Source organism: Gouania willdenowi, chromosome 3, assembly GCF_900634775.1.
Source record: "Gouania willdenowi chromosome 3, fGouWil2.1, whole genome shotgun sequence".
Lineage (NCBI taxonomy): Eukaryota > Metazoa > Chordata > Actinopteri > Blenniiformes > Gobiesocidae > Gouania > Gouania willdenowi.
In genome coordinates, this window is record NC_041046.1 from 22,097,513 (window position 1) to 22,119,806 (window position 22,294).

General features: G+C 40.6%; 1 protein-coding gene across 2 annotated transcripts in view; it reads left to right on the plus strand.

The window, feature by feature from the left end:
• Positions 1 to 21,715, plus strand: part of kif26ba (kinesin family member 26Ba) — a 111,136-nt gene extending 89,421 nt beyond the window's left edge. For both annotated transcript variants that reach the window (XM_028434550.1, XM_028434557.1), the window contains 18 exons: positions 991 to 1,180; positions 5,955 to 6,126; positions 7,113 to 7,451; positions 7,550 to 7,714; positions 7,926 to 8,052; positions 8,420 to 8,618; positions 8,693 to 8,797; positions 8,972 to 9,099; positions 9,504 to 9,683; positions 10,057 to 10,175; positions 10,282 to 10,930; positions 11,021 to 11,934; positions 12,061 to 12,290; positions 12,418 to 12,546; positions 12,654 to 12,868; positions 14,855 to 15,120; positions 17,709 to 17,856; positions 18,871 to 21,715. In XM_028434550.1, the coding sequence (XP_028290351.1) occupies positions 991 to 1,180; positions 5,955 to 6,126; positions 7,113 to 7,451; positions 7,550 to 7,714; positions 7,926 to 8,052; positions 8,420 to 8,618; positions 8,693 to 8,797; positions 8,972 to 9,099; positions 9,504 to 9,683; positions 10,057 to 10,175; positions 10,282 to 10,930; positions 11,021 to 11,934; positions 12,061 to 12,290; positions 12,418 to 12,546; positions 12,654 to 12,868; positions 14,855 to 15,120; positions 17,709 to 17,856; positions 18,871 to 19,019 (4,424 nt within the window). In that variant the 3' untranslated portion in view covers positions 19,020 to 21,715. The remainder of the gene's footprint in view (positions 1 to 990; positions 1,181 to 5,954; positions 6,127 to 7,112; positions 7,452 to 7,549; positions 7,715 to 7,925; positions 8,053 to 8,419; positions 8,619 to 8,692; positions 8,798 to 8,971; positions 9,100 to 9,503; positions 9,684 to 10,056; positions 10,176 to 10,281; positions 10,931 to 11,020; positions 11,935 to 12,060; positions 12,291 to 12,417; positions 12,547 to 12,653; positions 12,869 to 14,854; positions 15,121 to 17,708; positions 17,857 to 18,870) is intronic.
• The last annotated feature ends 579 nt before the right edge of the window (positions 21,716 to 22,294 follow it).

Consider the following 22,294-nt stretch of genomic DNA (forward strand, 5'->3'; position numbering starts at 1 on the left):
TGAACCGTGGTACCTATGAATCGATTTTTAACTGCCTTACGATTAATCGTTACATCCCTAGATGCATCCATTTAATAATTCTTAATAACAGATACATCAATAAACTACATATATGCAAATCAATCTGTATGCTACCTATTTATCACTGCTAACCAGCTATGAGTAAATGATGAAATGAAGCACTATATTCCTAAACAGAGGTCTGCCACACTAATCTGACTACAGGTTCTTTTCATTGAGTCGCAGTAATATCACATCAGAATTAGAATTCCTTTATTTATCCCAGGAGAACATTCTATCCTGAACAATAAGAAGAGGGCTTTCAGAGATGGTAATAGGGAGGAGGTGAGAAAAATACAGGGGGGCCTTAAAGGGACAGTCAGAGAGGCTAAGGTGGAATATGGCAGGAAGCTGGAGAAGAAGCTTCAGCAAAACAACACCAGAGAGGTCTGGAAAGGGATGAGAACCATCACATCACCATCACATGCTCATAGATTCAATATTTATTAAAAGATCAATGTAAACTTTTAAGCCTACATAACATGCATCTACTACAATTTTGTAAAAGCTGACTATTTTTAAGATTTTTCCTCTATATGACCCATGTATCATATTTAATGCATGATTCTTTAGTAAAAAAAAAAAAAAAACTGTAAAAGGTACCAGTGCAGCATCAAATGTGTGTATAAAATGTATAAAAACAGCAACTAATTTCTCTGCACATTATTATCATTTTCCATTACTTAAAATGTAATTCATTGTTTTGTATATTTTCATTTTGTGTTTCAGGTTTAATCGTTGAAATTTCATAATTCTTTCTAACCAAGAATTAGAATTCAGTTTGGTTCTTGTGAACTGCACAAAATGAAATGGTGTACTGATATTGGCTGTTGTTTAGTATGTCCTTGGTTTGTTGAGACAGTCATGAGATTGTTCTAGAAATAATGTACATTGTTTTGAATTCATGGCCAATTTCTAACTTTGTGCCAGTGTCAGGCGGTCGCAGTCGCCTCCATCTGCTGGACCTCGGCAGCTGCGATGTTAAAGTGCTCGGAGGAGGAGGAGGAGGAAAGAACACGGAGAACACGTCTCCAAGTTCAGCTCCTCTGTGCCTTTCCCTGTCTGCCCTCGGGAACGTGATCCTGGCCTTGGTTAATGGGAGCAAACACATACCATACAAGTAGGTGGTGTGTGTGTGTGTGTGTGTGTGTGTGTGTGTGTGTGTGTGTGTGTGTGTGTGTGTGTGTGTGTGTGTGTGTGTGTGTGTGTGTGTGTGCATGCGTGAGAGAGAGATGGTGCTTCAATTACCATCAATAGAAGACATTTAAATAGAAAATAAATGAAAGCTTAAGAGAGGCCAAATTACAAATGGGAGTTAAAGGAAAGGAGGAATGAGTGACTGGAAGGAGGAGGAGGCGGATGTTTGGGTGTTGCAAAACCAAAGAAAACTGAAACAGACGGCAGATTTTTTGGTGGTGCTGCAGGTCTAGGGGAATTAATGTCACAAACAACAGCAGCTGCTGTTCCATATTCATCACATTTATTTTGCTGGTTTAGTGTTTGGCATTGATGAAGAGGTAAGGTCTTGGTCTAGTGCAGCATGTTGCTGTTTTCTTAGGCTACACTGTATATGAACAGAAGATGAAACCTTTGTCTGGTCCTTTTTTACTTCCTCTCTTCTCATTTCTCGGATTGCCTGAAGAGTCTCTGCTCAATACTGGTAATTCAATCACCGGCTTTGCATTTACATTGCAAAACAACCTGGGACTTTGCACTGAAGCTGTGAGCAAAGCTTTGCTGAGCCGGGTTTGGCACTGATGACTCAGCCACGATCGCACTGGGATTTTACTGCTTAAACCTTTAAAGGGCTTTGGAGTTTCTGACTTTTTTTCACTGTAAAATGAAAAGTCTAGTTATTGAAAGCTAAAGTAATAGAGCGGATCATTGCAGGATCTTGAAGACTTGACATCATATGTGCTTTCTGGTGCTTTTATGATTCAAAATGTATTCAGGTTTTTGTTGCTGTTTTTCCTCACAGACACAAACCAAGTCTATGTAATGTGCAATTCATTCCCAAATAAAGAGTATGTATGCTTTGTAGAACCTAATTGATGTGGGAGTTTTAGAGGAGTTTTAAAAAGCCTATATCTGATGCATCTACTGATAACCGATATCAGCCGATATAAGAAATAAGAACATTAATATGCACAGGATTTATACAGTACAACACAAAGTATGTTTTTTTTGTTTTTTTTGGTTTATTTGAAAGGGGACAGTGCAATTTCATATAACCCATGAACAAAAAAAAGCCAGAATTACCCAGAAGGCTATTTTTCATCTGTAGTCCCCTGGCCAAGATGTAAAAAGGCATTAAAATACAAGCATGACAATACATGTACAAGTCAATAACAACAATAACAGTACCTGTTACAATATTAAAACACACAAAAAACCTGTTACAATATTAAAACACACAAAAAACCTGTTACAATATTAAAACACACAAAAAACACGTGTTCAAAAGGCTACGTTATCTAATATAATACAATGCAGCGCAACATGCTCGACTTTTAATGTTGGCAGACGTACATGTTAATAAGACAAATTTTCAATTTTTTTGTAAGGGCCTTGTAAGTGGTTAGCTGTTTAACCTCCTCAGGTATTGAGTTCCACTCAGCAGCGTCCCTAACTGACCAGGCCAAGCGACTGAAAGCACTCCTGCGCAGAGGGATGACACAATCGCCTCTTACAGAGCCTCGAGTGACACGCTCAGAGCTGTTTCTTTGGCTGACGAACTCTGCCAGAGGAGCTGGGGCCAAATCATGTGTTACTTTGTATATGAGACTCAGATCTGCAAATCTATGGAGACTGTCCCAATTTAAAAGGTGGTACTTTTTTAGGATTGCACAGTGATGATAGTGCCTTGGTTTTCTATCCAAGACTTTAATGGCTTGTTTGTATAATGTTTCCAAAGGTCTTTTTGCACTCTGACTTGCCTGAGACCAACTTGTTAGGCAGTAGTTAAAGTGGCTGAAAAATCATGGAATGTAGAAAAATTATTGCAGCTTCGATTGACATTTCATTTCGGATTGAGCGGAAATTTGCTAGATTAAACTTGATATTTTTACATAATTTGTCAATATGGGCTTTAAAGGAGAAGTGAGAATCTATTACTAACCCAAGGTATTTATATTGATTTACAATTTGTAATTTTTCTCCAGCAACTAGTATGTCAGGATTAGATGAGGATCTATTGGTTTTACTGAAAAACATACCTACAGTTTTCGAGGTATTTAGCTGCAGGCAGTTCTCCTGCAGCCAGGATGTGACAAGAGTCATTGCTTTGGTAAGTTTATCTGCAACAATGTCCTTGGAGCGAGCGTGAACAAATACAACGGTGTCATCTGCATACATCAAACATCCACCTTCAGAGCAGACAGTCGGCAAATCATTAATATAAAGGCTAAATAAGAGGGGCCCTAATATTGAGCCCTGAGGAACCCCGGTGGTTAGCCTAAGAGACTCAGACTTGCTGTTGTTAATTAATACAGATTGAGTACGATCATGCAGGTATGATTCAAACCAGCTCACAGTGTCACGAGAGAAATTAAATTGTGAGAGCTTAGAAAGTCGAACAGAGTGGTTTACTGTGTCAAAAGCTTTCCTGAGATCTAAGAATACCGCCCCTACTACTCCACACTTGTCAAGAGAAGATTTTATTTTCTCAATAAAAAGGCATGTAGCCGTTTCAGTGGAGTGTTTGGATCTGAAGCCAAACTGCATGGCGTGGAAAGAGGGGGAGCTACTGTTTAAGTACTGGACAATCTGCTCAGACACCCATTTTTCTCCAACTTTGGAAATGGCTGGAAGAATGCTTATGGGTCGGTAGTTATTTAGAGAAGTTGAAACACCATATTTAAAAACTGGTGTAACAATAGCAGATTTCCAGGCTTTTGGAAAGTGACCACTGGAAATTGAAAGATTAATGATAGAAGCAACAGGAGTAGCCAGAGCGGATCCCAAATCTTTGAGCATGTTCGTGTCCATTCCAAATACATCCCTGGCTTTAGATGGTTTGAGGGTTTTAATTATGTTAATGACTTTGGTCTCAGTGATGTTTGATATGAAAAAAGACTGTGTTGCAGACAATAAGTATTCTTATTTTTTGTTTTATTGTAAAGTTCTCAGAGATTTCTGCTACAGAATCAATAAAGTAGTTGTTAAAGGCAAAATCCGCATTGGAAGAAGGAGGTCTATTATATATAACCACAAGAGTGAAGGACATTTGCTGTGACAAAGTTACATTTAAACCAAGAAATTCCAAATCATTCTCATCTGCAACATGAATTTCATTACAGATAGAAGTGTCCTTGGCATAAATCATGACCCCCCTCCCTTTGAACCCTGTCTGTCTTTATGAAACATTTTATAACCGGGTATAGATATTATTGCGGAGGGTGAGGTTTCATGAAGCCAGGTCTCAGAAAGGCATAGAAAGTCAATATTAGAGTCAGCAAGTAGGTGGCGGACTTGATCACTTTTTGACTTGATACTTCGTATATTCAAATGTGCACATAGAATGCCTTTTGGCGATATTTATGTATTAACTCATTCACTACCAGCCATTTTCAGAAAAGCTACCCCCTCACTGCCAGCCATTATAGAGCATTTTGACTGATTTTTAAAGACCCACAAAATATTTTGTACTATGACAATCTAAAATCTGAGAGAATAGACTCTCTACTTTCATTAGAAAAACATTTTATGTTTCTAGCTTGTTTTGTTTCGTTGGATATTGGTAGTTTCACACAAAATGCCAGTTTCTGAGAAGAAAGCTGAGAAAAAAAGCTTTTTCTGAAAAATCCTCACTGACTTTGAAACTAATTTTTTTTTTTGCTTTAGCAACACCTCAACATTGGTTTCCTTCTGTAAAACAACAAAAATAACACTGAGACCGGCCTTTTGATGGCAAAAGTGTTATTATTTTGCTCTGGGTCAGAGTTGTATGGTTTTATTACCATGTTTTGACCTTCCTCCAAGTCTCCCTCCCTCACTTTGACCAATCGGTGATAGTTAAAATCAGCCTCTAAGGTTACTTTGGACTTTAGGGTTACTTTGTTTCATTTAAGAGCACAATGTCGTACTTTTCTTTTCATTTCTTGCAAAACTAGACATATATGTTGTAGAGAAGCAATGGTGAGCTCCATTTCACCATCCCAAGAACTAGAATTAACATTCAACTGAATACTTTATGAGTCACGAGTTTACCAACATAAATCTCAGAGAGAGAGAGAGAGAGAGAGCCTAAGGCAGCACACCGAGCTAGAAGAAAAGAGAGCGCTGATGATTAAGAGGAGGCCAAAGTAGGAGTGTGTACATACTTTGTATGTGAATGTGTCTGACAAGCCTGCAGGCTGTGTTTTTAGAAAAGAGGGACAGCGGCACTTGGTGTCGAGGTACACAGGAGCTGTACTCACTGTCAGCCTGCAGGCCTCAATCCACACATGCACTTTGCATGAGCACACATACACACCTCACACAAAAGGCTATGAAAGATAGCAATGGCCCACCCAGGAGAAATTATTTTCCTAAACACACAACCTAGTTTTATTCTCCCATCTGCTAATATAATCTCTATGGGATTTAGCCTGTCTCCCAGTATTATACTTTATGAGAGGCAAAGAGCTGCTTCTTATGCTTTGTTTTAAAATAGCAACCTTTATGTGTTTTTGCTTCATTAATTGCCTTTCTAATGGCTTACCTCATTGAAATTCTCTCCAAGCAGGGTGTCCTTGTTACTCTGACAAGGACGAGTTATCATTAATCCTGTCTCAAATGTCAGACAGCTCTAGGTGTAGCCGTTTGTTCTAAACCCTGTTTTGTCACATGTTACAGTGATTGTGTTCTCACTAAGTGTGTTTTCTGTGCTTGCATCTGTGTGAATATGTAACCAGGGACAGCAAGCTGACCATGTTGCTAAGGGAGTCGCTAGGTAACATGAACTGCCGGACCACTATGATTGCTCACATCTCTGCCTCACCCGGAGATTTCTCAGAAACCTTATCCACAATCCAGATCGCTTCCCGGGTACTCCGCATGAAAAAGAAGAAAACCAAAGTGACTGTGGTGAGTTTCAATTAAATCCTAATTCTTCAATAAATAATTAACATTTATGTTCAACTAACATGAAGCTAAAACTTTATAATATGATCATGATCAGATTTGCCTGAACAAAGTAAATGGGATCAGATTTACTGTATACTGTATTAATTCTATTTCAGGCATCTATTACTGAATGCTTTGCATTTTAGTAGATTCGCCAGGATCTGTATGTATTCATTTACAAATGAAAGTGATAAAGTGGGGCACAATACTTTTAAACTTGTATAAATCAGAACAATGATCTATAAATAGAGAGGCATTAACTGTCAATTGTAAACACCTACTTGGATGTCGATTTTTATCTTGAAAACATTTATTTTCTTACCAGTGTTTGTTTGACTTGAGTTAGCGAGGCATCCAAACCAGGAATATTTAAGGGCTTAACATGTTAATGACAATCAAATACGTACGCTGGAATTAGTCAGATATGAATTTTTCATAAATCACACGTGTCCTGTCGTACGACCAAATGTGCGCTCAAATGTGCACCATTTTTTACGAAAGGTTAATAAATGAAGGCCCTCATGCCCAGATATTTAAAAAAAAATTTTAATTAGAAACTTATGGAGAGTCAATGTCTTGAGAGCTCTCTCTCGAACAGAGATGGGCAACTTCTGTCACGGCGGGGAACACAAAAATATGATTGTCTCATCCAAGGGCCACATCATAAACATTCATGTCAGCATTTAGAATAATGACCAATCTGATCATTAATACAAGAAAGAACACAAATTTTAGTGTATTTTACTCACATTTTGTACGTTTTTTGTTGTCATTTTGTGTATTTTTTTGTCATTCTGTATATTTTTATCCACCTGTGGCCCCCCAGGCGACCAGTTGCCCATGTCTGCTCTAGAAAACACCGACCATTAAGGCTATGAGAAAAAAATAGATTATCAAACAAAAATCTCACATCTCTTTATTACCTATTTATGTTACTTTGTTCTCAGCAATACACCTCCAGCTCCTCTGGTGGAGAAAGCTCTTGTGAGGAGGGTCGCATGCGTCGTCCGACCCATCTCCGGGCTTTCCATCAACGCAGTGATTCAGACTCAAGCCTACCTTTGCTGCGACTGTCCAGCGATCCCGACGAATACTCCAGCAGTGAGCAGTCGGCAGACACAGTGATCTACGTGGGCCCAAACGGAGCTGCAGTGTCGGACAAAGAGCTGACAGACAATGAAGGACCACCAGAATTTGTGCCGATTATACCTGCTTTGCTTCGCGGGAAAGCGTTAGAGCAGCATCAATCCCACTGCCAAAATCCAAGCTCAGCAGCACCAAACAAGGTGATTTTAATCTTTCTACAAGCTTTAACCAAGTCATACTAATCTGGTGAATATCTACTGTAAGCATCAGGTGACTCACTGCCTTTTACACCCAATAGGTTCAGTCTCAGCCTGAGGAACAGCACAGTGGCCCCTCTCCACCCTGTCAGCCACTCCTGGGTCAGCCGCTGGCCACGGTACCAGAGGAAGGCACCGAATGCTTGAAGTGCAACACCTTTGCTGAGCTCCAAGAGAGACTGGACTGCATTGATGGCAGCGAAGAGGTGATATCACTAAAACATATAAATAAACAAACTGACTTTGGACTAATATGTACTTGAAATTATGAAGCTGAAGTAAAACTTTCTCAGCATTTAATTAGTTAACTTTTTAACTGCCTTAGGTTGTTTTCTTTAAAAGCAGAGTTCCACCAATGCTTTCTCATTGAAAAGATGCAAAGCTCTTCTTAATCTCGAACTCTGTGTCGTTTTACAGGTGGCACAGTTTCCTTTTGAAGAAAGGCCTGTAAACAGACATGATGCAAAACAAGAGTCATGTTTGTCCTCTTGTGCTCAAACCTCTGTTCCTGAAGCAGCATCGTTGGATTCAGAAGTCAAAACAGGTCAAATTTTGAATGGTGTTATTGCAAAGGCTTTTTTGTTTTTTATTTTTGTAATCAGGCTACAAATCATCTTAAGTATACAATCTCCAGGCTGGAGACCCTTTTGTGTCAGCACAAAATGCAGCATAGAACCAGAAACAAGTGTGACATTGCTGTCATTTGCTAATTGTCCTTGTGCCAGAAAATATTCCTAATGCAGAGCAATTGTTGAAGCACTAAAGGCAAATGCAAAAATGAAACTGTGCTTTAAATTTGATTAGTGTCTGAGTAGAGCAGAGAATAAAATTCCTAAATTAGTACGAGAGTGCATTTTCCACACATATTTGTGTGCCAGCCTATGGGAATAATATTAAATGCTTCTTTTCAGATTCAGAAGTACCGAATCAAAGGACCAATGACCAACAGCTGCAGGATATCAGGGAGGTGGTGGAGGAGGCAGAGCTGGCCCAGACGATGATCCACAGCCTGGCTCAAAGTTCAGTGTGTACCAGGAGTGTAACAGGAAGCAGCAGCAGCATCAATTCTAACCCTTTGCACAGGGCCAAGAGCTCCCACCTGCATGACAGGTGAGGATAACTGGCATTCTTTCATTTGAAGATACAAAAGCTTAGTGTTATCTTTTTCTACTATTTCTGCACAGCCGGGAAAGTCTGAATCTGGTGGGGTGTAACCCTGATGGAAAAGCTCGAGCTCTGGGCTCACCTCGCCTTGGCATTGCCAGTCTAACCAAAACCTCAGATTACAGGTGAAATAATCTAAAGAGTGAAATACGTTATACTGCCTGGGTATTTGTGTTGATTTTAGTGTGACCTTTTCAACAATAAAAAAAAAAAACATGCTTTATGTTGTCTGAAATAAGTCACTAAAACACCAAAGGCTGCTTTCAATCATCACTTTGATGGTCTCTGTTCCTCTACAGGCCTCCTTCCTCTCCCTCCCAGCGGTGCAAAGTATATACTCAAAAGGGCGTGATGCCAACAACTCCACCTCCATCATCTCACACTCTGGCTCAGGACAGCCAGTCCACAGAGGCTTTGGCTTCAGACAGTATGCACTTTATTCTGTCTTCGTGTCAAGAACTGTGCATGTGAAAGTAACATGTTTTCCCTGTTCTCAAATCTGATTCTCTTTTTGAATTGTTTTACTTAAGTTTGAATATATGCATGTATGTACTGTATGTATTCAAAGGCTTCCAGATGCTCATCACACTATTATGCAACAGGAATCTTCCCTTGGCTATTTCTATTTCTGTTCTTTGCACAGCATACAGAAGACTTTTTTTTTTTAACCTTGAGGCACACGAGCGCAACATTGTTTATCTACTGTACATTCTAACCAGTGATGTAAATTAACGTCATAGTTTGAAGCCAGTTTCCCAAAATTACCAATGAACCAGGACGAGTAGTTGGAAAGAGGTTTACTTCTAATAGTGCGTGTTTTTGACTCTGCAGACAGTCTGGCTGCAGACAGTGGCCGTTCCTCCACTGACTCCCTGCTCTGCAGGACTTCACCTGCAGGCATGAGCCCACAAGTCAGAGAACCAAATCCATCTTTATCTGCCAGCCTGGGATCAGCTGAGACACTCTGCGATGATGACTTCCCCCCAATACCGCTGGACCCACACAAGGATGGTGAGTTGCTGTCAAAGATTCTGTGGTAGGAAGGGAGTTATGTGAATGAATGGATGATGAGACACTAACATTTAGGATGATTGTTCATCTTATTTCTCTGTAAAAGACTTTGTGTCACATTCTCTGGTGTCTTTTAGGAATGAAATGCAGATTATGGTAACTCGATCTTTCTCGGGTTTCAGCTGAAGGACCAGCAGTATCAGTAAAACCTCTCATCCTGACAGAGGATGAACTGGTTTTTGCTGTAGCTACTGGGCCTGAGAGAGAACACTTTGGGTTTACAGTTATCTCTAATACTCTTGGCTTACCCTGTCATTCAATGAGCATCATCAGCTTTAACGGTGACTGTGACCCTGTAACGGTTTTGCTTCAGGCTCTCAGCCCATCAGCACCATCACTGACACAGTTTCACATCCAAATGAGGAGACTCACCAAATGCCTGAAGGTACGGTCACTACTCCTGGAGTGACAGAGGTTGTTGCCATGGCAGAGGTTTGTGTGACTATCTTTCCTTCAAATATTTTGGTATATTGTTGAACTTGCACAAGATGAGCTGCTGTTGATATGTCATAGGTGATTGTTCGGATTCTATTTGTAGGTGGCAATGGCCAAGCTGCGGATGGAAGGTGAAATTATTGCCTCTGGAATGCCTAACTCTCCAATCACCTCTTGGATGAGCGACCTGAGCATGGGCAGTGAAGCGGATCATTCTCTCCATAGCTTCAGTCAGTCCCAGAGCCAGCAAGGAGAGGCAATGGCTGACCCAGACCCCAACCAGCCTTTAGAAGTTTTGGATCTTAATGATTGCGAAAGCAATGGAAGCCCAATAAGAGGGAGTGTAGAAGGAGACCAAATGCTTTCAGAAAACCTAAGCAATAAAGGTACTCCAACCAAGGACAGGCTAAGGAAACTTCCTCCCTCCATGGCTAAAACTAATATCCAAATCCTGGCCAGACCTGGGTACGTCTCTCAATTCAAGAGTGCTCACCCATGTATGGCAGTCAAATCCATAACTGTACAGGAACCCAGCATTCTCTCCTCACCGATAAAGACCATCTCAGAGAAAAACTCAATCAAGTGCAATGCAGGACTTCTAATTTCTATTTCTAGCGAAATGAGTTTTGAGGATCCCTGGTTGAAACGTGGATCAGAGAATGGAAAGTGCATAGAATTGGTGTGTGAAGTAAAGCCAGAAAAAAGAGAAAAGGCCGAAGTCGGGGATTTACGGGGTCTCTGCACAGAAGCAGGTAACTATAAAAAAGTTAATTTCACTGTAAGAGACTTTAGTCCGTGTAACATTGTGCCTTTTTTTAACACAATTTTTCTTTGTTGTTTAGCTTCTTTACTTCAGGGTGAAGAGCATTTCAGCTCAAGTGGAGAAGCAGCAGCATCTCCTGACTTCTCAAAGAGAGTAGTAGATGGCTGTGAGATGGTAGTTCACCAAGGAGACTGCCTGACAAGCATCTACAACCCAGATGTTTACCGCACGAGCAGTCTTCCTCGTGGGTGGCATCGTCTCAACCGCCACGATGGCTTAGATAATGGAAATGAGTTTCGTAATCTTGGCAACACTAATTCCACACCTTGTAGTCCTCGTGCCACTCTTGACCGGTTGAGTTCAAGAGGAAAACAGGGTTTTTTCTCCCAGAGAAAAGGGGGAATACCACCTCTACCACCAGTGCGAAAGTCCAGTCTAGACCACCGAAACAGGGCAGCCAGTCCACTACAGTCATTAGGAAGCTCACAGGATGATGCAGTAATGCCTGGATGTGGCGTCACAAGACAACGAGGGTCCAGTATAGACAGTAGTAGACTTCTTTTCAGTGCCAAGTTGGAGCAGCTAGCCAACAGAACTAATTCCCTGGGCCGAGTCCACAGCTCACACAATGGATCCCAACATTATGATAGCTTTTCTCTGGAGAGAGGTGAGAGTCTTAAATCAGGAGGAGTCAGGGAGAACAGCACAATGGCTCGCACTGGACGCAGCCTCACCCGCACAGGATCGGTCTCCTCCCCAAATGGAAACACCAGCAGCCTTAGTCTCAGTGGAATTACTAGTCCCAGCCGTGCGCCACAGTCTCCTGCTAAGACCAGCCACCAATCAAAGATCTCAGCTGTCAGTAAGCTACTGATGACCAGCAGTCCAAAGACGAGGAGTCTCTCTGCTTCCAGCACAAATACTTTGAGTTTCTCCACAAAGTCCCTGAGCCAAACATCCAGCCGGAGCTCCAGCCTGCCCCCAAATGGGAAGGTGCGAAGCAACAAACTATGCAACCATTTGTGTCTGTAGCATTATGAAAACTTAATCTGGGTTTAAAAAAAAATGAGTAACAGAAATTTTCTTTTAGAAAATATTAAATTTACTTATTTTCTACAGCCTCAGAGTTCTGCCCAGGGACCACTGCCACAGCAGGGACCTTCTACTGGATCATGGTCCACACAGTCTCTGAGTCGCAGTCGAGGAGGAAGCCTCACTGCCAAGCTGCCTCTCCGAGCTGTAAATGGTCGAATCTCAGAGCTGCTCCAAGGAAGTACAGGTTCCCGTTCCAAGAGCCATGTACAGGGAGGAGGTCCAGATCCAGCAGAGGAAAGAGTCGGAGCAGCAAGGTACATTTTTCTTCTATCATTTTAATTTGAAATTGCTAGGGTTTGTGCTTTTTCAAGTGCAAGCTGGGTTCATATTATTAATGAGAGAAAACACTTTTAAGTCATTCATTTTTTCTATTCTCTTCAGTGGAGGTGAGGGGGACGGCCCAGGCGAGGAGAGGACACCAGTGGTACAAGCTCTGCCGTCTCCTTACAGCAAAATCACTGCTCCCAGAAAACCTCACCGCTGCAGCAGCGGACATGCCAGCGACAACAGGTATGAACTCAAGGACACAGAGAAATGTGACTTTGTCAGAAAGTCTTAGTTTATCTGCTGGTAACCTTGTTTCAACTTTACCTTCAATTTCCTTTGGACTCTAACAGCAGTGTACTAAGCGGCGAGCTCCCTCCAGCCATGGGAAAAACTGCCTTATTTTATCACAGCGGTGGCAGCAGTGGATACGAGAGCATGCTGAGAGACAGCAGTGAGAACACAGGCAGCACCTCATCTGCCCAAGACTCCCTCAGTGAGCACAGTTCAGCAACAACTTCCTCCAGAAGAAGCTCCAAGAGCAGCAAGAAGAGCCGGAGCAGCACAGGTTATGATTCATTCTGAAATTTCTAAGCCTTTTAAGTTACAGGTATTCATAATAGGATAGTTCATGGTGGTAATATCAACAAAACCATGGTATCAACTTTCTCCAACGGTACAATAACATGTACTGGTACTAGTATGTCTTTGATCTTATGTATTAGTCCTTTGATGGACTGGCATCCATTCCGGGTGTACTCTGCCTTATACCATGTGTAGGCTGACCCTTTTCAGGATAAGTGGGACTAGAAAATGGATATGTAGAAAACATAAAAGCGTTAAAAAATTCTTAAGAAGTGTATTTAAAGGAAGCCCCTGTGAAGAGAATCCATTTGTTGGAAAGTGCAGCAGTGATCAAAAGAAGAGCTCTGAAATCTTTGGTAGCATGTGGTTCCAGGTAGGGAAGGTGACCCTGACCAACCATCTGTGAAATGGTTGGAGCGAATCTGCTGGTGTAGGCTGTAATGAATATATATTCACCGAGATATAACCTGAAGAGCTTGCAAATGTGCGTGCCGTTTTGCCTTGTACGAGTTTGGAATGAGGATATGCATAAAATGAGAGTGGAGACGGGCAGCTTCTCCTGGCATGTGGCTGGTTATTGATTTAAATTGGAATTAAACTTCTCATCCAAATGTGAGGGAGGTGGTTTCACCTCCTGTTATGCAGCATGACATCTGGGCATACTCTTATTCACCTTTAATCATAATGAAATCTGAGGAAATTCATGTTTTGTTTAGCACAGACTTTTTGGAAATGGTGAATACAGACCAGCCCTAAGTAAAGATGGAGAGCCTGTGCTCCAGAAACTGTTACAATACCGAATAAAATGGAATGCCTATCTCCAGCTGAGCCTCGATTTGAGCTACAGATCCATTAGAGTGAATTCAGTAAAGCTCTTTCCCTTCTATTTCTCTCCATTTATTCCTCTCACACACATTTTGTCCCTCCTTCCTCCAGCCCTCTCCCCTTGTTCCCTCTCCTCTCTGCAGAATCCTCATCTTTTTGTTCCTGCTATTCTCTGCTCTCTAATGAATTACAAATGTCTCTGCTTGACCTTTATGTGCTGCACTGAGACCCAAAAGACAGCTGCGGTCGTGTTAAAAATCCTTTCTACCACATTTTTATCTCCCACTACCTGCTCAATCTTATATCTCTCATTCCTTTCGACACGTCAGGCAAATTCTATACAAGAGATGTGTTGAGTGTGTGTGTTCATTGTAGCATGGTAGGCAGTTTAGAGACTGAACTGCTGCTCATAGATTAAACTTTTCATTTGCTTTCACTCCATTATAAGCAGTAGGTCCTTAGTTCAGTTTTAAATGTTCTGCAGCTCCATGTGGAAACAATAGTGGTCCTAGCATAAGGAATAATTCACCCATTGAAATCCATCCAAACGTGCATGTGTAGATAAATAGGGGGTTGTTAGCCGAGGAAGAACAAACAGCTCATCTTCTCTTTCTTTGAGTAGAAAAACAAACTGGTTGAAGCTCTTAAAAAGCTGTTTTTTTGTACGAGCCAATTTGTTCTTTGCTTCTTAGAGGTGAACACCATATAAGAAACAATGAAAGCTGGCTGGGTGTTTTTGTCTTGAAGGAAATATTTTACATTTCAAATAAATATCTAAATGGTTTTAATAAAGTTTTGTATTATTATTCATATTGTTTAACTAGAATGTGGAGATCCATCTATATAAAGGGTGTTAAAGATACTGTGTATGGGAGGTAGTAAAAGGGCTGAGAAATCTTCCCTTGCCTAACGACAGATTGAGTTGGTTTATTTCAGTTTGAAGACAAAATAATTTCTTCAAGATGTTTTTTTCTTCTTGTCTTCTTGAAACTTTATGCGTGCAGTTAAAAATGTCCCACAATCCATCGGGACAGTTTCAAAATGCCTACAGATTTCTCGCTACACATTAATGTACTATAGAAAAGTCGTCAGTATGTCTTTTCATCTTTTCATCGGCTGCTTCCATTCATTTCTCTCCTTCTAGGTCTCGCACGCCGCCGTCTAATCCCTGCACTCACTCTGGACTCGTCCTCTTTGTCACCTACTCACCGCTCCACCAAACAGGCCGTCACTTCCTCATCTTCCTCCTCCTCCAGCCCAGGAGCATGCTGGGTAGACGGCCCACTCGGGCCGCCAACGCCTTCACACCTTCGAGGAGCACCTGCAACAAGCGAGACCTTTGAGATCAAGGTGTATGAGATTGACGATGTCGAGCGGCTTCAGAAGAGGAGGGACAAAGAAGAGAGTGAGGTGAGGGGAGGAGAGAAACACTCTGAGCTGTTATTCTAGGCTTGCATAAATAATCTTTCTTTTCTTTTGCTAACGTGTTGAACTGCCCTAATCAAAAGCATGAACTGTTTATTACAAATATAATCCTGAGGGGGGGGGGGGTGACTTGACTGAACGTGACCTACAGTAGAGGGTGACATTTGATATCAAAGCAGCCTCAGAGAAAGGAGATAAAACTAAGTAAAAGCAGGCGAGAAAATTCAAAGCAGCTCCACTAATTTTAAACTCATTTCCATGCAACAACCTTTAACGTCAAAAGAGCAATTTTAGCAGCTCCTACAACACATGTGAAGGCACATAACAACTGCTAATAATAAATAAACATTAATAATGATGCACAGTATATCACAGGCAGGCAGAGAGTATAACCGTCACCTGCTCAAATGAGGCAGCAGTTGATTTAACACATCACTCAAGGCTCCCATTGTGGATTCTACTCATGTTCCACCACAATATTACACACAATGTTCCCCCAAAGGTTACTCAAACAACTTTTTTGAGGTTTGAGCAACTAGTCAACAATCAACGGCATGAGTTACGTTTCTTTCTCTTATGTGCGGAAGTCAGACAAGTCGTTCAGCTGCTGAATTCTGGCTGCGTGCTATTCTCCTCCTCTACTTAAGCCTGTATGAAAACAATCTGTATTTGACCAATACCAGCGTACAAATGATGGGGTGCTTATAAATGCGGCAGCTGAATTTGATCGTAATTAACATGTTACACCCTCAAATATTCCTGGTTTGGAGGCACCGCTCACTGAAGTCAAACCAACACTGGCAAGAAAAAAACATTTCTGAGATGAAAATCATCATCCTCACAGCTGAGGTGAAGAAAAACAAAGTAAAAACTGGAATTTAAGGAGCTCATTTTAAACGCTCTGTGGAAGAGAATAATAGAGGCATTGAACAGCGTTTCCGTATTGGAACGGCTGAGGTTTGAATTAAATTCTCAATCATCAAATTAACCAATGCCTAAATGAAATTTCACTCATCCACAGCCTAAACGTGTAAGTCTCTGTTTGACAGTTCTTTACATTTTGGTCAAGAAAAAGTTGATGAGTCAGGGTGGTGAGCGTTAGCCCATCAGACATCAGACATGGCTCTATTCACCTACACAATGTTGTGCAAAACAGGCTAAAACAATGCAACACACTTCCTCTGCTGGTCCAACACAGCCAAAGCTTCTGTAATCCCAGTGTGTGTTACACAGTTGAACCTCTGCACTCCTGTCTGGTGGCAGGGTTTGTCAGCGGGATTATCAAGTATTCCGTTGAAGAAAATCCAAAACAGTGCGTGTATCAGTGGGCTTTATCAAATTATTTTTATTTTGTTTTATCAATCGGTTTTGATCTGTTCTGAATGTGTTTGCTCGTGTTTCAATAAAAGCTGAGGCTTGTTTAATATTTTATTTCCAGAATCAGTCAGATTTTGCTGTGCTGCACCAGACGTGAGATCTGATCGTAGCATACGATTACGTCAGAATTGCTAAATACCGAAGCTTGCGTGAATGTGGTCGTAGGCTCAGATCTGAACATATGAACGATTGATAAATGAGGGCCTCTGAGTGGAGCGGCCCTGAAATGTGGGCGTTCCCAGTCAAATCTGGTCTTACGCTCCCGTCTCCTTGAGCTTCTTTCCTCCTACGACGCTCCTCTGAAACTGGAAGTGCAGCGCCTTGTGATGGTCAAACATTTTATTGCACTTAAACTTTGGACGCAGTCACAATTCACACCACGTACTGATAACGTACAGTGAGTCAGGAAGAGAAATGTGCGTAACTGCATGCTCGTAACAAAAATGCTTCAGCGCAAAAATAAATCATGTTTATGTCCATTTCCAGTTGTGATATTTTTCGGTAAATGTGCATTTAGAGCCTCATGTGGCTCCACAGTTTGAAGACCCCTGGTTGAGCTTTGAGTAACTTCAGTATCAGGTGGAATAATTTGACTTAAGTTTGATAGTGGCTCAAAGTATCTGTTGTTGAATGTTACACAGTTAGAGAACGGATGAATGTGGGAAAGAAGGCAGGGAGAAATAGTTGAGGATTACAGACCTGATGGAATAAAAGATCTCAGACACTTTAAAGGTGAAAAGAAAATAATGCAGTAAGGGTTTTAGCAAACATTGACACATTTTTATAGGAACAATATGTAGCATGGGTAATAAAGCAGAACTTCAGTCTGTTCTCAGAGTGGAGCACAGTTTTATGGATGATTATAAATTCCTCAGACTTTGCAGAATGCAGATTGTAAAACCCATAAATTCTTTGCAAATGAATGTGGTGGGTTTCATTTTTATTTTCTGTTTCCACTGGTAAACGTTTATGTTCAGGAGGGCAAACACTCAGGGAGAGAGTGGATGAAACTGCTCCAGTAAAGTCCCCATGCTCCCTCAGTGTCTAAATGTGTTAAAGGGCGTCAATGAGGTGTAAATGTATGCAGTAATGTGGATGTTAAGCAGAGTGCTATCTGTTCATCCAACACGCTGCTTTAGCCTCATGGAGGTGAACAAAGCCTGTATCTGTGAGCTCGCCCTTTGTTTTCCTGTCAGGAGGTTCTAGTGAGCACCAAGCTGCGTCTGTTGGAGAACCGCCAACAGAGAATCAGTGAAGTCCGAGCCAAGTACCAGTGTCTGAAGAAGGAGCTGGAACAAACCAAACAGTACTTGATGCTGGAGCCACACAAATGGACTGCTGAGTGTAAGTGTGTCACTCAAAGCTCAGCGTATGTCAGCAAAAACGTGTTCATTCTCTGTCCGTGGTGGCTTTTGTCCAGTATTTGATCAACATGTTGTGTGCTCCATCCATCTATCCATCCATCCATCCATCCATCCATCCATCCATCCATCTATCCATCCATTCGTATCCTGATCACAGATCTGTTTTCATGTTCCATCTTGTTCCTCGTGCACACCTTAGATTAGCTGCCAGTCCTCCTCACAGACAAACAGTCATACACACACACACCCACACACACACACACACACACATCTATTCACTCTTTACTCTCCTACGTTCATTGATAAATCAACCTTTTATACAACACATTTCTACAGTTTCCTTTTTTTCCTTTACGTTGCTCACTGGCTGCTTTTATTATGTTTACATTATTTACACCAAGCTTTAAATGTGCAGCATTGGTCCACATTGTGGTAACGCTTCATTGCAGGAAGACATTTATTAGCAGGATTTCTGCTGAGCCACACATCCAATAATATGGCAGGGCTGGAAAACCACAACTTTACCAGTATTTTGGGGTCCCATTTATTTATTTGTGGATTTATTAGTTTATTTAACAGGGACAATGTACAGTACATCAATATCAATACTGAAAACTTACTTTTACCTGATTTGAAGTTATTTCTAACTTGTTTTTATGTTTCTGTTTTTTAAATTGTTTTAATCTCTGACCAAGACTCTATATCTTTTATTTTTTTAATGTATAGCTGCCTTTGGAAAGCACTTTGTAACATGTGTTTGAAAAGTGCTATATAGATACAGTTTATTATTATTATTATTATACTAGAATTAGCCAAAAGTTCAATTGTCACCCAACAGCAGAAATGTGATAAGAAGCAGCTTGACAGATTGAATAAAAGTATCTTTTGCAAACATTGGTCACACAAACATACAGAAGTCATTGCAGTTGTTCATATACTTTGGATTTAGCTTTAGGCATTGATATATTTCTTGTTTCTTTCCGTTTGCGGCCAGTTGAGCTTCAGCAGCCCTACGAGGTGGACTCACTGGAGTACCTGGAGGCTCTGGAAACGGTGACAGACAAACTGGAGACCAGAGTGAACTTCTGCAAAGCCCATCTCATGATGATCACCTGCTTCGATGTGTCCTCCAGACATCGATAGACAGATGTCAGGATGTGACAACAGAGACGATAAGAAGGGATGAAAACTCTTGATCAGTTTTTTTTTTATTTTCATTCAGCTGCAAAATGAACGGAGATACTTTGATGTATCCAACATGTCAGAAAAGCATTTGAAGCTCTGAAGCACAAAATAAATATCACCACAAACTGCTTTGAGTGACGTATTAACAAGCCTGCAAAGCCCTAATAACTAATGGACTGAAGAAATAAACTTAGTGGACAGCAGAGACAACCCAGCGTTCATGAATGTATGAAGAAAGGAGGAGGAGAGCGCCAAACGCATACTGCCATTTTTTAAACCAACAAGGACAAATGGAGGGCATGGTTAACAGAAGGAGCCATTTCTGATCTCCTGTCATTTTGAACAAGCACGGTCTAAAGTTTACACAGAACACAGCTGTAGGACTGAGAGACTTCTGAGGTTAAAAACACAACAACAGCGGTTTGAAAAGACAAATACGGAAGGAAATTGATTCAGATAAGTGCCTTGTGTTTTAAAGCAACAACAAAGACCGACTCTTTCTCTCTGAACTGGTGAACATGCAGTAAACGGTGCTTGCATAGACAAATCTCACAACACGCAGCGGGTGTCCTTTGGATACGACTTCATACTTTACTGTCTGTATGTGATGTTTTAATGTGGCTCAGTGTTTCACTGCATATTAACCTGATAGAATATTGAAATGTGTTTGATTAAAGGAACTACAGCAGGCGAGCGAGGACCAAAAACCTTAAAAGAAAGTTGGATTTTCACACTTTTCCAGACCAGGTCACAGAATGCTGTATGTTTTTTTAAAAGGACGACCAGCCTTCTTTAAATGGCAGCGTTTTTACTTTGACTTTCCTCATCATTTGAACACGTCGGAGTTCAAATGCAGTTGATTTTCCCTGATGACTCACACACACACACACACACACACACACACACACACACACACACACACAGGATCGCTTTTTCATGCTCATTAAGTGGTGAAATGTCTTGAGTGTTGAGTGCATCCTTAGGTCGAGCATCTGTGTGAGAGTTTATTCTAAGTGTTGTTGTTCTGTGAGAAACTCAACATTTGTCAAAGTCAGTCTTTTTGTATTTGACTGAAACTAAGATGTGAGAGTTTAAATACATTGAGATATTTAAAGATGAAAGTTTGAGGAAGACAATAAATAATAAAAGAATCCACGATTAGAAATATTTATATGCCTGTAACAATAAGGGGCAACAAAACTGTTGATTTAGGCAAAAAAAAAACACTTTGGGAATAATTTGACTGAATCTGCCAGATGTTCCCATATCATGTCTGATGGTAAGTAATAAAGAAAGGATGTGATGGTGAAAAAGATGAAGAACAAAAGGCTTCAACCTTTAACCAGTCCCAGCTTTTTTAATGAAAAGCATCTTTTACTGTTTGTTAATCTTCTCTATGGTGCTCGAGATGTTTATGATCTTAAATGTTTGTAAAAAAAATAGATAAATATTTGAGAGGTTTTTTTCTCCGTATGGTAAAGATATGGTAAACACTTCTTCACTGCTGTCCTGTGCTCTGATTGGACTAACCCAGCAGGTGCACGTGCTCCCTTCACCCCCTCCACTCTGACCTCAGAGAACCGTGCGTACGTTTACTGTGTTTGGGTTCACATCACCCAAAGTGTTCTGGTGCCAAATGTCATTTCTACGCCAACAACTACAATCCCAGGGACCTCAGACAGGATTGACTTTCACAATAAAGCTGTGGGATAATGTTACAGCATGAGTCCATGGGCCGGACTAAACTGGCTAGCTTACCATTTCCTGGAATTATCTCTCTGCTTGTTACATGCAAAAGTTTATTTATTAATGCTTAAAAGTGGCTAATTATTGTTCTAATTTATTTACACCTTTTACTATGCATTTAGGTAAAAATATGTGTACATACTTTGCTGAAACCGTGTCATATAACGATGTAAACTGTGCACATATATATATGCTTTTTGGTTTTTTTTCCAATAAGGTTTGTACTTTATTTGCTGCTGCTGTTGTTTCACATGGGATGTTAAAGTCCTGCTTACATATATGGCTAATGAACAGTGGGATCGATTGAAAGCAGTCGCTGTAACATCCAAGCTTGTATTTGAGTGGTTCTAAATGTCAGTACGTGATGGAGGGTGTTTAAAGCAGTTTTGTGACTATTTGAGGATGTTTTTTTTTGGGGGGGGAAACCCTGCCTCTAAATGAACTCAAGCCTGTTAGTGTTGTCAGTGTAAGATCGGTCTCACATGATGATAGTTCAAGCAATAACTGAAAAATCTTGTGACCCTTTGTGGCTTCATAATATTGATACATTATTGCTTACACCAGTCTAAACTGCAGGGATTACTTTAAAATCCAAAACATTCATAATTCGTCACATCAGAATGTACAAAAAGGAAGCACATTGTTACATGTTCTGCCAGTTTAACAATTGTGACTGTTGTCAGGAAATCTGACACAATCTGTGTATTGTGAGTTAAAGTTTGCGTCAGACCACATTTACCAAAAACTAATTACAAACATCTGATGCTCGAGGTCCGTTCAAGAATAAAACCATTAAAACAAGGTCGTTACATGCATGCAGTGGCCTACTTTCCAGATTTACTGTTCTTTGTGAATGTGGTCCAATATATCGTGATTAATGAAGATGGAAGGATGTAAATAAAGGAATGTACTGATGGTTTCATTTGTGAGATTTCATTCTTTGTTCGTTGTTTAGAAAATTTAAAGTTTTTGAAATACTTGGTATTTTATAAGAAGTTTGCACATTTCATAACTTTTAAACGCAACAGACTTTCAGGCTGAAACCTGAAGATGAGGATTTTATTTTGTTGGAAAGACTTTTTCTCTACTGTGTGTGGATGTTTAGAATGCTGGAAGCAACGATGTCAGTGACATGGTGCCTTGATGAGCTGGATTTAATCATCATCACAGCTGGAAATGGATGAAACATGGAAAAGACTAACTTGGGGAAAAAAATCAGAATAAAAGTTAAAAAAAAAAAAAAAAATATGAGAAGAATATTCCTCGACCAACAACTTTATATTAATCGGGTGAATGAGGGAGAAAAAATGTGGAAATTCTCAGTGACTATAGATCATTGTCCTCCAGCAAAACCCTTGATAAGAATACAAAAGGCAGCAAAGCTGGTGTAGATATAACCAAGGCAACGGCAGTGACGTTGTTGGTAAGTCCAGAACATCCAATACAACCATGAATGCTTTTCACCACAGTTAGGTCTAAGTGATTTA